This window comes from Drosophila guanche, unplaced genomic scaffold (assembly GCF_900245975.1).
Source record: "Drosophila guanche unplaced genomic scaffold, DGUA_6, whole genome shotgun sequence".
NCBI lineage: Eukaryota > Metazoa > Arthropoda > Insecta > Diptera > Drosophilidae > Drosophila > Drosophila guanche.
This window is the reverse complement of record NW_022995755.1, coordinates 1,223,067-1,236,987: the sequence shown is the minus strand read 5'-3', so window position 1 is coordinate 1,236,987 and position 13,921 is coordinate 1,223,067. Positions and strand designations below refer to the sequence as shown.

Sequence of the window (13,921 nt, the reverse complement as noted above, 5' to 3'; positions counted from 1 at the left end):
ATAAACGTAAAGACTTTAACAGCTGAGTAACTTCAGCTCTTTTTATGTGAATTTTTGGGGCAATATGGAAAATATAAAGAGACAGTAGAAAAGCAACAGAAAGTACTTGGTACTTTTTGAAAAACATCGATAGTGGTTTGCTATTTTTCTGTGACGACGTGAAAAATACCAAAATCAAATTTAAATCTTTGTTCACCTATTTTCTATCAATATAAGCAGACTCCAAATTCAAATATTACAATATTGTGCTATTACACTGAAAAATAATTTTGGCCTTGCGCGAATAGCAAGTTTTGAAAAATCGGCTGACAACTTTTAGTCCTTTTTTGCAGTGTGTACACACCCCATTGGTGGCCGATACCATTTTCCCACTCCAAACGCACACTACCACACAAAACGCTCCAAGAACGCGAGGCAAAAGAGGAACGAACGTCGGCTCTCTTCTCACCACTTGTCCAATTTCATTGCGTTTGCGATTATTTTCTACTGAAATCAAACAAAACCAACGCATTGTAACTTAATTAACCAACAACTGTGATCGCCAACATCGGAAATAGCAAACGCAAAGCACGAGCGGAATTGCCAAGTTAGTTATTATATATCGAAAAAGTTTGCAACAAAGCAGAAAAAGAAGCAGACTAAGCGACTGCTTCAAGCCAACCTATCTTCGTGTGTGTGTGCGTGTGTGCTCGTTAACAAAACTACAATTTGCAGTAGCACTGATTATTTAGTACACATATATTTCAGCATTTCACAAAACTAGGCCGCGAGCAAACCCTCCCTATTGCTCACCAACCATACCTCCCGTGCTTTAGCTTCATATAAAATTCTGTGAACCAAGTGCTCTTCGCAACAGCAGCCGCCACAAAGTGCAAATTTCGTCGATTTCGGACAATCAAGCGAATCTAACCACTCAAAAGCAATACCTAGTGCATTAGAAACGTCCCCAAGTAGGCGGTACACCAGCAGCAGGGGCCTTCAAAATTCGCAAAGGTATGTAAGTCCAGTGCCGGTCCCAGCGCCTGCGACTGTCTCATCTAGTGTGGTGTGGTCTCGTCGGTCTAGAAAGAGTCGAATTTTTCATTGGGGTGGATCCCGCTCCGCTCCGACTGCAGTCGGAAAAAGTAAAACAATTTCCAAAACCCATTTCCGGATAGTTCAGTTTTTTCGCCTTAGCGGCGTTTTTATCGCTTATGTTTGGTCTATTCATAACCTTAAAATGTAAAAAAAAAAATTTGTTTTTGTAAATTTGTTTAAGCATTGGTCTTCATTTATCGCCTTCTTTGTTCTGCCTACACACGCGGTTCGCTGGCAAAGAGAATAAGAGAGAAAGAGCACAAAAGAGTGGCGTGCTCATAACAGTATGCGTGCTGCGGTCTAGTGTATGCAAGTGTGTGTGTATTTGGCGGCCTGAACTGTTTTGTGCATTATTTGGGTTGGTTCCGCGACGTGTTATCTGCAGTTAACACTTGCAGACGGGGAAGTGTGGGGATCCCACAAATTTTCAGTATCAGTGAGTTAACACCCCGGTCATTATCGCTCATTAAAAGATAGATTTAGGGCAAAGTCTAGTGCATTTTCGGGAGTCTTCCGTGAGTTCTATGAATTCGCAACGACACGCTCACACATGGCAGCCTTTCACGCCTGTGTGTGTCCGTTTCCAGATAGTCATCCAAAGCGGCGACACAACCTTGACGAGCAAACATAACCTAAAAGCCTCTGCTTGGTTCACGCTCCCCGCCGCGACACTCGTTGGTGCTGTATGTATGAGGTCATTTACTCGGAAAGCACACACATACACAGACAAACTCATAGCGGGGAGTGGAGTCCTTTGTGTGGGCTTAGATCGTACGAGTCGGAAGCACGTGTCAAGCCAAATATCCTTCTGAAGCACACACATGCACAAGAAATTCAACCACACACACCACACCGTGGATTGCGGTGACAGCTGCACTCTGTCTTGCTTGCACGAAGTTTCCCATATTCTGCTGTGGGTGTCTGTGTGCGTGTGAGTTGTGCCATAAAAGTGGGTCACACTGCACCGCGCTGCGTCGGTTTTATGTGCGCTGCGGCAAACTCAGTTCCATAGGTGACCCTTTGTGTCACAGTAACTTCTGGCAGTTTCGCCTTTACAGTCCTCACTGTACACTGATTCATTTACATTCTGCATGTTTATGTGTGTGTGTTGTGTATGCTTTTGCTTTTAATGTAAGCTGATACGAACACGCCCACAACGTTTACCGTTAAGGCAGCTGTTGCGGCGACCTGTCCAACCCGACGTCCCCTCCTTTGCACCAAAACAGAGTAGCCCTCGCCTCTGCTCTCAGGTTTTTTTTTCAAAGGAGAGCCATTCGAGGAATATACACCGACCCGACCCAGTTATTTGTCAAGCATTTTGTTAAATTATTTTTATAAAATTTTTATTTTTTGGCATCGTTGCAGAGAAAATTATTGAAAACTGCTGAGACTCCGTAGTGCATTACGAGTATCAGCAAGAACCGAAAGCAAGTGTTGATAGCTTGAGAGGACCCTAGCAATGGTCATGGATGCGACCCAATCGCAGCAGCCTTCGCCCCAGTCGGTGGGTCGCGAGTTCGTGCGTCAGTACTACACGCTGCTGAACAAGGCACCCAACCACTTGCACCGCTTCTACAACAACCAATCGTCGTACATCCACGGCGACTCGAAGCTGGTGATTGGCCAACGCGACATCCACAATCGCATTCAGCAGCTGAACTTCAATGATTGCCACGCCAAGATCAGCCAGGTGGACGCGCAGGCAACGCTGGGCAACGGCGTCGTGGTCCAGGTGACTGGAGAGCTCTCCAACGACGGCCAGCCAATGCGCCGCTTCACTCAAACCTTCGTGCTGGCCGCTCAGTCCCCTAAGAAGTACTATGTACATAACGACATCTTCCGCTACCAGGATCTGTACATCGAGGACGAGCAGGATGGCGAATCGCGGTCGGAGAACGACGAAGAGCACGATGTGCAGGTGCAGGTGGGCACAGTTGTGGATCAGTCCGTACAGGTTGTAGGAGACGTGGCCCAGCCGGCACCGCAACAGCTTCCTGCCCAGGCTCAGGTGGTGGTGGCCCAGCAGCAGCAGGTCGCTACCGGAGCTGCCGGTGGTGCTGCGCCGCAGCAAATCATCTACCTACCGGTTGGTGCCGCCGTTGGACGTACTCATGCTGTCTTGCCACCTGCTCCACAGGCGGCCGCCGTTCCTCTGCCGGCGCAGTTTGCAGCTCAGCAACAGCCCGTTCAGAACGGAGTTGTGTCGCACGAGGAGCTGCAGCAACAACAGGCTCCACCCCAGGCCTTAGTGGCGCCCAGTGTCTCGCCGCTGGTGCAGCAGCAGCCGAATGTGGCAGCAGTCTTGCCTTCGACAGTGGGCATCGTGCCAGTGCAGTCCACGAGCTTCCAGCAGTCGCCACTGGTGGCTCCTCAGCTCATTCAGCAGCAGCAGGCGGCACAGCTGCCGCCACAGCAGTCCATTCAGCAGCAGCCTCTGCAGTCGCTGGTTGAGCCCGAAGAGCCTATTAACACGCCCATTGTCAGCCAGAGCATTAACGAGATTCCAGCTCGTCAGCAGCAGAAGCCTCCTACACCCGTAGAGGATTTCAAGACGATTCACGAGCAGCAGCAGCAGGAGAAGTACGAGGCGGCCAAGCAGCAGCAGAACGAGCCCAAGACGTACGCCAATCTGTTCAAGTCCAGCTCCTCTTCGCCAAGCGGCTTCGTCAACGCTGTGCTGCAGCAACAGCAGCAGCTACAGCAGCAGCAACAGCAGCAGCAGTCGATCAGCAACACATACACGTCCTCGTCCGCAGGTGTCGGCAGTGGAAACGGTCAAGTGAGCTACTCGACCACAGCTTCCTCGTATAACAATACCAATGGAAACTCGCGTCTGGACAACGGCGGACCACTACCACAGCGTAATAACTCGATCAGGAACAACAATAACAACAACAACAACAAGGGTGGTGGTGAGTTGGACCAACTCTTTTTTCGAGAGTGTATTTCCAATTAACGTTTTCGTTTCCTTTGCACAGACTTTGAGCAGCGTCGTCCGAGCAATGCTCAGCAGTTCGGTGACAATCAGCAGCTGTTCTTGGGCAACATACCGCATCACGCCAGCGAGGAGGAGCTGCGCGAACTCTTCTCGCGCTTTGGAAATGTGCTGGAGTTGCGCGTTCTGTCCAAGGCTGGCAACAAAGTGCCACCGGGCATGCGCAGTCCGCTGAACTATGGTTTTCTCACCTATGACGATCCCGAGGCTGTCCAAAAGTGTCTGTCCAACTGCGTGAGTAACCTTCAAGTAGCCCAAAGTGCATTAGTTTTTTATGTTGAATCTCTTTGCAGCCCCTTTACTTCCCTGAAAATTCACCTGATGGCCAAAAGCTCAACGTGGAGGAGAAGAAACCTCGTCTGCGTAATGATATGGGACCCCGTCAACCCATCGGCGGCAATAGCCTCAATAGCAACATGGGTGGACGTCTGGGTGGTAATAATGGACCACAATCGCGACCAATGGGCAATAACAACAATGGCACTGGTGGCATGATGCGCAACAATGCCGGCGGCGGCGGCGGTGGCAACAACTTGCGCACTGGCGGTGGTAATGGAGCTCCGCGTCTGGGTGGTGGAGGCTTTGGTCCACGGAACGATAACCGCAGCGGCGGTGGTAGCAATCAGTCCAACGGACCGCTGCGCGGTGCCGGCAATGGACAGTCTGGTGGTGGTGGCGGCGGCGCTGGCGGCAACTACGGACGTCGTTAAGACAGTGCCCAACCTGGAGCAGACGGCAGAAACACCAACAAACAACAACCACAAGAACCCAACGTTTAGAACATCGACTACTTCCACAAAGCAATCAAATGAAACATTCAGCGTCGCATAAATACACACAAAAACACAAAAAACCAAACCAAACACGCAGGCATACACACCACAACACAACACACAGAGACGGCCTGTAGTCGGAGTAAGAGAAAAGAGTTTAAAATCTAAGAGAAGGGCCACAACAACTTGCTTGAGGCGTATGCGTTAAGCTGCACAAGTGAAATGACACAAGCTTCGGGGCCTTAGTCCTTAGCCTTAGTTCAATTGGGTCTGAGCCCGCTTATCAGCCAGTTCGTGCCAAAAACAAAAACAAAACTAAATTTATGTGCAAATCTTAGTTGTGAATCGAAAAAAAAGAAGAAAAAGAAAGGCCCCCCGGCTTTGCAGGCCAACCATCTTTTCACCGTACTCTCAAAGTGTATTATGTTTAAGTCTCAGTCATCAGCCCACCCCCACAATCATACACACACCAAACACACACACACACACTCATATTAGCATAAATGTAATTCTTAATTTGAGCTCTCGTTCGTTCGGCTATCATCTTCGAAAATGTAACCCAAATCAACCCAAATTTGCATGCAAGTTGTCGGCAAATTGCGATAGAATGTGGATGAGAAATGCAAATATTTTTCGTTAGTTTGTCATTAAATAAAACATCTACTTAAGCTAAATGATGAAGGAAATAAAGAGAAAAACAAAAACTTAAAGAAACTTAGCTAAAGATAAAAAACAACATAAAACAAAAAACAAACAAAAAAATGAAAAACATTTGTAAAATGCAATAAAAAAGAGCAAAAGAAAGACTTGAAAAAAATTAATCTAAAAACGAAACAAACAAAACAACAAAAAAAAGTGAAAATAAAAGTAAATAAAAAGAGAAATGGTAATACGAGAAAAATGTAAAGCAATAAGATCTGGCAGAAAGAACATAAAGCAGGAAATCCATTTAGTGGCAGAAACGAGACGCTGCGCCCAGAGTCCGCCGCATTCAAGAAAAGAGCCTGCAAGCTTTTGCTACTTAAATTTAGTTTGCAACACTTTAAAGCGTTTAACTAGCTAGTCTGTAGAGAGATTTGAATGGATGAATTGTGGAGCGTGTGAGGGCCGATGCGGTGCCGGCGCCGCAGCAAAGGGCGTGACGATGGACTGCAATCTGCATCGGTTTTTCGTTTGTAACTGTTTGCTATGTATTTCTGTTGTTCCGCAACGAGTTCAAGATCGTAAACCAAAACTAAGTCAAGCAGCAACTTAACAATTTGGTGTTTCCAACGCAGTTGTGAACTAAAATTTAGTACATATTTTTTAAATAAAATCAAGAAAGCCCAAAAAAAGGAGAAACGAATACAAAATAACAGAAAAACCAACCTATTGATAGAGAAGGAGACGACAGACAGACAGACACACAAGCTACTAACATTTTTCTCAATGCAAAACAAGAAAACATGTAACAAAAATAAAAACAAAACAAAAAGTATATACAAAAACATATATGTAACAAATCATATAATTTAATGTTAACTTTTAGACTTAAAAGAAATCTAAATATACATAAATATATATATTTATATTTATATAACTGCAGCCACAAGCGATGGGAGGAGGAGGAGTAGTGAAGTGGCGAAACTAAAGCCTTTCCGAATTGTATGAGAACCCTTCGAGTTTTTTGCCGCAGGCGTCTGAATATTTCATTAAGTTATTTCCTGATTTGTTAAAGCTAAAACTCTCATATCATTTTTGTTTTTGTTTGTTGTGCGGCGCCTGCCTGCCTGCCCCAGACAATCGCTCTGGAGCTCTAAATACTATTTTCCAGCAATTAATTTCTAGTAATAGTTAAAAGCCCACACACAAGTCTCCATTCACACAGACAGAGCCCGGCCATTCAGCCCAGCACTTTGTGGCACTGTGTTGTGCGGGTCTAAAGCAATTTTAGTACATTTTTCGGTAAGACGCAAAATGTTAGTGTTCAAATGTTAGCTCCACGACCAGTGCTACAAAACAGTGCTTCCCATAAAGACCATATACACACACATCGATCCGCGGTACTAATGAATGAAAAGAAATGTATGTATCTTAAGAGTTATACGAATGAATGAACCACGAACCAACGGGAGGTAAAAAATATGCTCATTTCTAATTAAACGGAGATAACACATAGAAAGAGAATGATGTTAGAGGAACACACTTAATTATAATTTAATTTATATGTACACACATTACAAATACAAATACAAATAATTATAATAATAATAATAAAAAGAAGAATGATTCACGTGTTTACCAGAAAAAAACAAACAAACCCATAATTTGTATTACTATTATTATTATTTTGTTCTAGTCTTTTATCTTTCGCTATTTCCCTCTTACCTTTACTCAACATTTTTCTAACAGTTCAATTGTTTTTGTTTTTACATTAAAACTCGAATCAAAAATTCTGGTCAAATGAAATCAAATATTGAATCCACAAACGTAGATTAATGATTATTATTTTTTAATTACGAGTTTGTTGTGAGTGATTGAATTTCCCTCGCATATTCGATTCGAGTTGAACAAATTGAGCATTTAGCATTTAATGAAATTGATGCGCACAAGCCAAGCAATTGCAAACAATTTGCATAATTTTAATCAATTAATTAACAAAAGAAAAAAAACGAACTCAAAGAACGGGTAATTCTAATCCAGAGTCACAAACAATTCAGTGGTGCGTTTTATAGCGATTCAGATATAAAACAATTACGCAAATCAATTCACTCACGCAATACATTATGTGAAAATGAAATAAAAAAACAAAACAAAAAACCAATCCAACAAAAATAGTTGAAATAAAGAAAGAGTTTACGGTTTTAAGTCTCAAAAAAAAAACAGAAACGCTTGTCTACAGAGTTGTCTTAATCAATCGACAGGCAGGGGAAGACCTAACTTAGTGGATTTATATTAAGTGCATAAAATATATAGGTCTATTTTTTGGTACTCCTGCAAAAGGTGCAGGTCTCAGACCTAATACTGGGTTGATAGTGTTTACAATATTTATTTGGTATCAGGAGAACCCATCTCCATTCAAGTACTTTCAAATCAACCTCCATGCGAGTTGATTTATATTTTAAATTTATTTTTTATTATATTCTGAATTGGTTGTATAATTGTTAGCTACATTAAATAATAACCTCAATCGCCTTGCGAGTGAATGCTTCGCTCTTAGGTTCGTGTGTAGCCTCTTCATTTCTCGTTCTCTTAGAGTTTTTCGTGTTTTTCGGTGTATTCAACAAAGGTTAAGCCAGTAAATTTGGTCATGAGCTGAACCAATCAATGAAAGTATCGCCCGCTGACAGCCATAAATGCCTGCAAGTTTAGGTACAGGCTTAGAAAAAATTAATAATAATAATTAAAAGTTATGAACTTACTCCGCCATATGCCATGTGCCATATGCGAGCAGGGAATCTGAATTTTTAGCGTATGAAGCTACTGGAATGGTCAAGCGATTGCCACTTCGTGTCCATAGCAACAGCCGCATCACCTCCGGCGCCAACATCAACCACATTATCCGTAGCCAATGCGGCAGCTGCAGCGGCGGCAGTGGCAGCGGCAGCCTGAACCGACTTGTAATCGTTCGTGGGACGCTGATGGGTCGGAGTCTGGTGAGGCTTTGGTCCGGTCTTTGGCACACATTCGATGAGATTGCTGCGGTCCGACATTTGGGCTGCATTGTATGCAGAATGAGCCCCATGGCTGACGGACTGTGGTAGAGCATGGTAGATAACATTCCTGTTCATTGTTGGTGCAATGGTTGGTTCGACATACGAGGCCCAGCCGTTGCTGTAGGCCGAAGGCGGCAGGGTGCACTGTGCCATGTACGAATTGTAGTGTACATTGTAGCAGTGTCTATCGAACATGGCTGGCTGTGGTGGCACGTAGCCAGCGCGGGCCGCACCGCCAACGGGTATGCGAAGACGCTTGCCCGATTCGGGTCTTTGAGTTGACTTCTTCACCTCGATCATAATTGAATTGATAATGGGCTTGCTCTGAACTGTAATTGGATGGTTGAAATATCGCCGAGTTAAGGAACCAAAGCCACATACCCAAAGCTCTCTCGGCACTGTCGATATCCGTGTACTCCAGAAAGCCAAAGCCACGCTTGCGTCCAGTATCCTTGTCTACCAGCAGCTTGACACTCATGATGTCGCCGAACTTTGAGAAATACTCGCGGATGACGGACTCATCGTGGCAATCCTTCAGGCCACCCAGAAAGATTTTGTTGGTCTGGTCACCGACCCTACCGGGCGGCTTGTTGAACTCCAGCCGCGGCAGAGCGGGCTTGGTCTCCACAGTTCTGCACAGAGAAAAAGTGTTGAGTGACCTCCTGTTTCTGCTTTTCATTTGTTTTCCACTTACTTGTAATCAATAACATGTGGCTTGGTGCTCTGCACATTATCTACGGAGCCCGGATCGACAAAAGTGACAAAACCAAAGCCGCGCGAATGATTGGACACGGGATCGCGCATGACCACAGCATCTGCCACTGCGCCGAACTGCGAGAAGTACTCGCGCAGAGTGTCCGGGCAAGTCTGCGTGGGCAGACCACCAATAAATATCTTGTGCAAGTGCTCATCGTTCTGGACTGTCGAATTTGTTGGGGTTGAGGTAGCATTGTCACTGCTTTCGGTTACTCCATCGCGCTGCTCAAGAAAATAAAATGGTATTGTTGCAGCGCAAAGCAAATTCTAAATCGTGGCCCACTTTTGTTCAACGACAATATTTACCTCGTGTTTGGTGAGAAAAGCACCATCGCAGTTGCGTTTGTTATTCATTTTTTGTTATTAAACCGAATTAAATGGGAGCTAATGCAGATAAACTAGTCTGAAGTGTTGCGAGAAAGTGAATGACATGAATTGATTGAAAAGGAAAAGGTTTCAAACGTCAGACGAGAACGTGCATGTCAGTTAGCTTAAGCAAATACAACTCTGGGTCGGCCATGTTTAATCTGTTGACTTCTCCCCGTTCGACTAGTCGTTTTCAAAGTTCTTGAATATTCGTGCAGAATCTGGACAAAGTTCTTTCTTTTTTCCACTTTCGCATTTGAAATTCGACCAATAAATTCTGTTAAAAAGTAACTTGAGATATCCATGCAGGCGTAGTACTTTTATTGGAATATAATCTAATCATTAGATGGGTTATTGTGCATATTTAGCATCTACGAAACTGGCGCACGTTGGCTACAAGAAGTATTTGTACGCACCATACACAAAATTGCGTTGTTCGTGCTGTGACAGGTCCCCTTGTAATCCCCGATTAAATAATAAAATGCATTGTTTTATTTGAGAAAAGTGTTTCTTTTTATTCAGTTGTAAGCATTATGTACGGACTGGATTTATATATGTATAATACATGGGGGGTTAGGTTAATAATTACCTACAGTTACCTGTACTTACCTTTAGGGCAAAGATCGCTGCCAACCAGATTCCAAAGTGAATCCAGAAGCTTCGCTCTGGTGTGGCGCCTCTACAATCTTTTGATATTTTCGTAACCGAAGTGCGAACGAAGCGAATCTCGAATTGAGCGCAGGAGCAGGGGCATCCTTCCAGCCCAGCCAGTCTTGCAAAGAAATACGTAACGCATTAGTACGCAGTCTGCATTGTTTTTATAGGGATTTTAGATTTTCTTTTTGACCGGGTTGTCTGCCACGTTACTACGTTGTCTAGGTTACCCTTGCTACCCTGTAGGTTCATTTCACTGATCGCCTGCGCCTGCTCCGCTGAGCTGTGGCTCTCGCCAACAGTCTCCCTGTCATTGGTGTGTGGGGGGAGTAGGAGTAGGAGGATTCTCTTCCTGCAGTCGTTTTCGGGTGGGTAACATTCAGTAGAATTTTATTTTCTTATCGCCTTCGTTGGTCTCGTAACGAACTAATTACAGTTTATGTTTTTTGTTTGTTTTGCTGGATTTCTTGTGTATCGGTAGCATACTTCTACATCTTAGGGTCTAACAAAGTTGGTATGTTTCGTTTTACACGAGCATATTGTTTGCCTTCCTTTCAGTAGGTCTAGTGGGTGTTACGGCTCATTAAATTCTGGGTAGAGAACAAGACTTGCTTAACTCGCTGCCGGGAATTTTGGGTTTGGATAGTAGTATTATTCTCTTTCGTGTATACGATATATAAATAATATAAAATTTCTTAAATGTACAAAATGGTGTTATAAAATATTTTTCTATTTGATTGCTTTGTGTAATGCCGCTCATCATCCGCTACAAAATACAAAAAATGAAACGTAAAAAGAGCACATCTCTGTATATCTATGTATCTGAGGCGGGATGGAGGTATACCACGTTGCTTGGACAGCAACCTGCCTCAATGGCGGTGAAGTAGGCCGGCCGCCTCCGACGAGCTACACACACACACACACACACACACACACAGTAAAAGCTAAGGGTAAGGGTACTCTACCTGTCCGCAGCCCCCGTGCCCAACGAGATTGTTTAACGCTGCATTCATTATTCATTATTCTCGTTACTGTTGTTGTTGTTGTGGTGGTGTTTGGTAGTCAAATTGATCATAAAATAAAATGTAGTTTAGTATATTTTTCGTTTTTGTTTTGTTTGGTTTTCTTTCTTTTGTTTTCGTTATCGTTTTTCTTGTTAATATAGTTAAAACTAAGCGTTCAAGGTTCTTAAAATCCTATACATGAATTGATATTATTGTTGTTTATAAAGAGAGAGACAGCAGCAGTCAAGCTGTCGACAAGTGGAGTGAGGATTTGTTTTGCTTGTTTTTGGCTTTTTCGTGGCTCTTATTAACACAAACGCACAAGGTACGCGTTTCAGGGGGGTTTGAGGGCTTAAAACTGCATATCATAACTGTTTGTTTGCTGTTCTCTTGCATTGTATTACTTGTTCTTGTATTTGTCTGCCTTCTCTGACACACTCTTCTCGCCCACACACTTGTCACACTGTCACTGAATGCCTGCCTCTGCCTGTGCCTGTCTGTGTCTGCCTGCGCCTAGACTGCCTGTTTGTCTAGCTTGAAGCTTGAACTGACTCTCTATGTGATTACCTATTTGCGAGAAAGGAGAAAATTTTGCATTAGCGGTTTTAAGAGTTCAGCGATTCACATGAATGGTTTTCTTTTGCTAGCTGCAACGACGACAAGTGTCCGTTTCCGAGCGCTCTACACACATACAGAGCTGCGTGCACACGGCCCGGCTGGCTCTAATTGACTCTATTGCAATATTTACCTTGTCTAGTAACGTCTATTGCCGCCGCCCATGTTTCCACCCTGGCCGCCTCCTCCTCCAGTGTTGTAGCTGTTGCCTCCAAAGCCCTGGCCACCGCCTCCTTGGTTTGCACCTGCAAGGACAGAATATGATTCTGTTAAACGATTTCCCGCCTCGTGTTGCACGAATGGGGACTCACTTTTGTTGAAACTGCCACCGCCTCCGCTGCCGCCTTGGCTGTATGGAGCAGGTCGGCTGTTGCCAAAGTTGTTGCTACGCTGTGGGCCGCCGCCATAGCTCTGCTGGTAGTCATTGCCAAAACTGCCGCCGCCACCGCCATTGCCTCCCCAGTTTCCATTGCTATTTCCGCCTCCGTAGCCACCACCGCCGCCGCCGTTGTTCCAGCCGCCGCTGCTGCCCTGATTGTTCCAGGGACCACTGCCGCCGCTCTGCTGATTCCAGCCTCCGGAGGCACCGCCCTGGCTGCTGCCAAAGTTGCCATTGTTGCCGAAGCTACCGCCACCGGCGTTCCAATTTCCGCCGCCGTTCTGTCGATTGTTGCTCCAGCCGCCCCCTTGGCCACCGCGATCGGCGCCACGGCCTCCTACGCGTCCACCAGGGCCTCCACGGCCACCACCACCACCGCCGCCGCTGCTACCTCCTCCACCGCCACCACCTCCACCGCCTCCACCGCCGCCCTGACGATCCATATCTTGTTTGGCTATGGCCTTCTTCACGTCGAGGCTCTTGTTCTTGATGGTGTGTGTCTTCTGGAGAATGATCTTGTCAACGGGATCGTAGTCGTCGAACTCGATGAAGGCGAATCCGCGCTTCTTGCCGGTGTCCTTGTCCGACACGATATTCACGCCGACGATCTGCCCAAAGTCCTTGAAGTACTCTCGCAGGCACTCCTCGTCATGGTCGTCACGTAGGCCACCCACAAACAGCTTCTTAACTGTGGCCCCGGCATTGGGGGCATCAATCTCCTGGCGCGGTACAGCACGCTTCGGCTCGACGGTGCGGCCGTCGATCTTGTGGGGACGAGCGTTCTGGGCATTGTCGATCATGTAGGACTGCGAGTAGGTGATGAACCCAAAGCCACGAGAGCGCTTTGTCTTCGGATCCTTCATAACGACCACATCGACAATGTTGCCCCATTTCTCAAAGTGCGCCTTCAAGCCGTCGTCAGTGGTGCGGTAGTCCAGGCCACCAATGAACAGCTTACGTAGCTGCTCTGGCTCGGTAATCTGCTGCGGAAGGGGAGAACGAGGTAAACAAACAAACAAAAAACATAAGTAAATTGCAGGTACAGTCACAAGTGAAATCAATAAAACAATGAAAAATGCCGCCCGCCATTTTCTTTTTATTTGCAACGTCTCTCGCGACGTTGTGTATATACACATACGTGTATACGTGTGTTCATGTGTCTTTGTGTGAGTGTGTTTTACATGTTTTCTTTTCTCTCGTTTTTTTAGCCGCCAGCCGGTTTCGTTGTTCTTTTGCAATTTCGTTTTAGCTTTCGAAGGCTTTGAACTTATGGCGTGTCACTGGCCGGCCCCAAAGTCCCGAGGATTGCAGCCACATACACACTCACACATGTGTAAATATTCACAATAGCGCTGGGAAAACCGCGTGCAAAATGAACAGTGCAATTGTCGGCGTTGACATTTTTATCACGCGAAAAACTTTGCACCGCTGCGCTTACCTCATCGTTGTCGTCGTAGTTGCCGTTGGAGTCATTTAAGTCAGCCATTGTACTTGTATTTGCACAACTGCACGAGTTTGACGTAAAAAACTTTTCAATAAATTCACTTTTTCACAAGCCTAAGCCAAGCCCCAGCAGTGAACGATTAGTATGACCGCGTATTTATCGA

The 13,921-nt window shown here is 45.3% G+C and overlaps 3 protein-coding genes across 6 annotated transcripts; 1 reads left to right on the top strand and 2 right to left on the bottom strand.

The window, feature by feature from the left end:
• The first annotated feature begins 406 nt into the window (after positions 1-406).
• Positions 407-5,161, top strand: LOC117589613 (ras GTPase-activating protein-binding protein 1). 2 transcript variants are annotated; one of them, XM_034281689.1, is made up of 5 exons: positions 407-586; positions 748-993; positions 2,443-3,989; positions 4,056-4,306; positions 4,366-5,161. In XM_034281689.1, exons 3-5 carry the CDS (start codon positions 2,537-2,539, stop codon positions 4,780-4,782), a joined length of 2,121 nt encoding a protein of 706 aa, XP_034137580.1. In that variant the 5' UTR covers positions 407-586; positions 748-993; positions 2,443-2,536; the 3' UTR covers positions 4,783-5,161. The 2 variants fall into 2 exon arrangements, with proteins under 2 accessions (XP_034137580.1, XP_034137581.1); XM_034281690.1 differs by lacking the exon at positions 748-993.
• A 2,776-nt stretch (positions 5,162-7,937) lies between these two features.
• Positions 7,938-9,749, bottom strand: LOC117589616 (heterogeneous nuclear ribonucleoprotein 87F). The gene is made up of 5 exons (XM_034281695.1): positions 9,603-9,749; positions 9,235-9,518; positions 8,922-9,172; positions 8,247-8,869; positions 7,938-8,184 (listed from the first exon to the last, which is right to left on the bottom strand). The coding sequence occupies exons 1-4, from the start codon at positions 9,648-9,650 to the stop codon at positions 8,292-8,294; spliced, it is 1,161 nt and encodes a 386-aa protein (XP_034137586.1). The 5' UTR covers positions 9,651-9,749; the 3' UTR covers positions 7,938-8,184; positions 8,247-8,291.
• A 940-nt stretch (positions 9,750-10,689) lies between these two features.
• Positions 10,690-13,912, bottom strand: LOC117589615 (heterogeneous nuclear ribonucleoprotein 87F). 3 transcript variants are annotated; one of them, XM_034281694.1, is made up of 5 exons: positions 13,753-13,912; positions 12,247-13,297; positions 12,163-12,180; positions 12,069-12,120; positions 10,690-11,887 (listed from the first exon to the last, which is right to left on the bottom strand). In XM_034281694.1, exons 1-4 carry the CDS (start codon positions 13,798-13,800, stop codon positions 12,074-12,076), a joined length of 1,164 nt encoding a protein of 387 aa, XP_034137585.1. In that variant the 5' UTR covers positions 13,801-13,912; the 3' UTR covers positions 10,690-11,887; positions 12,069-12,073. The 3 variants fall into 3 exon arrangements, with proteins under 3 accessions (XP_034137585.1, XP_034137584.1, XP_034137583.1); XM_034281693.1 differs by having other exon boundaries at positions 12,069-12,180; positions 12,247-13,294; XM_034281692.1 differs by having other exon boundaries at positions 12,069-12,180; positions 13,753-13,911.
• Between the last annotated feature and the right edge of the window lie 9 nt (positions 13,913-13,921).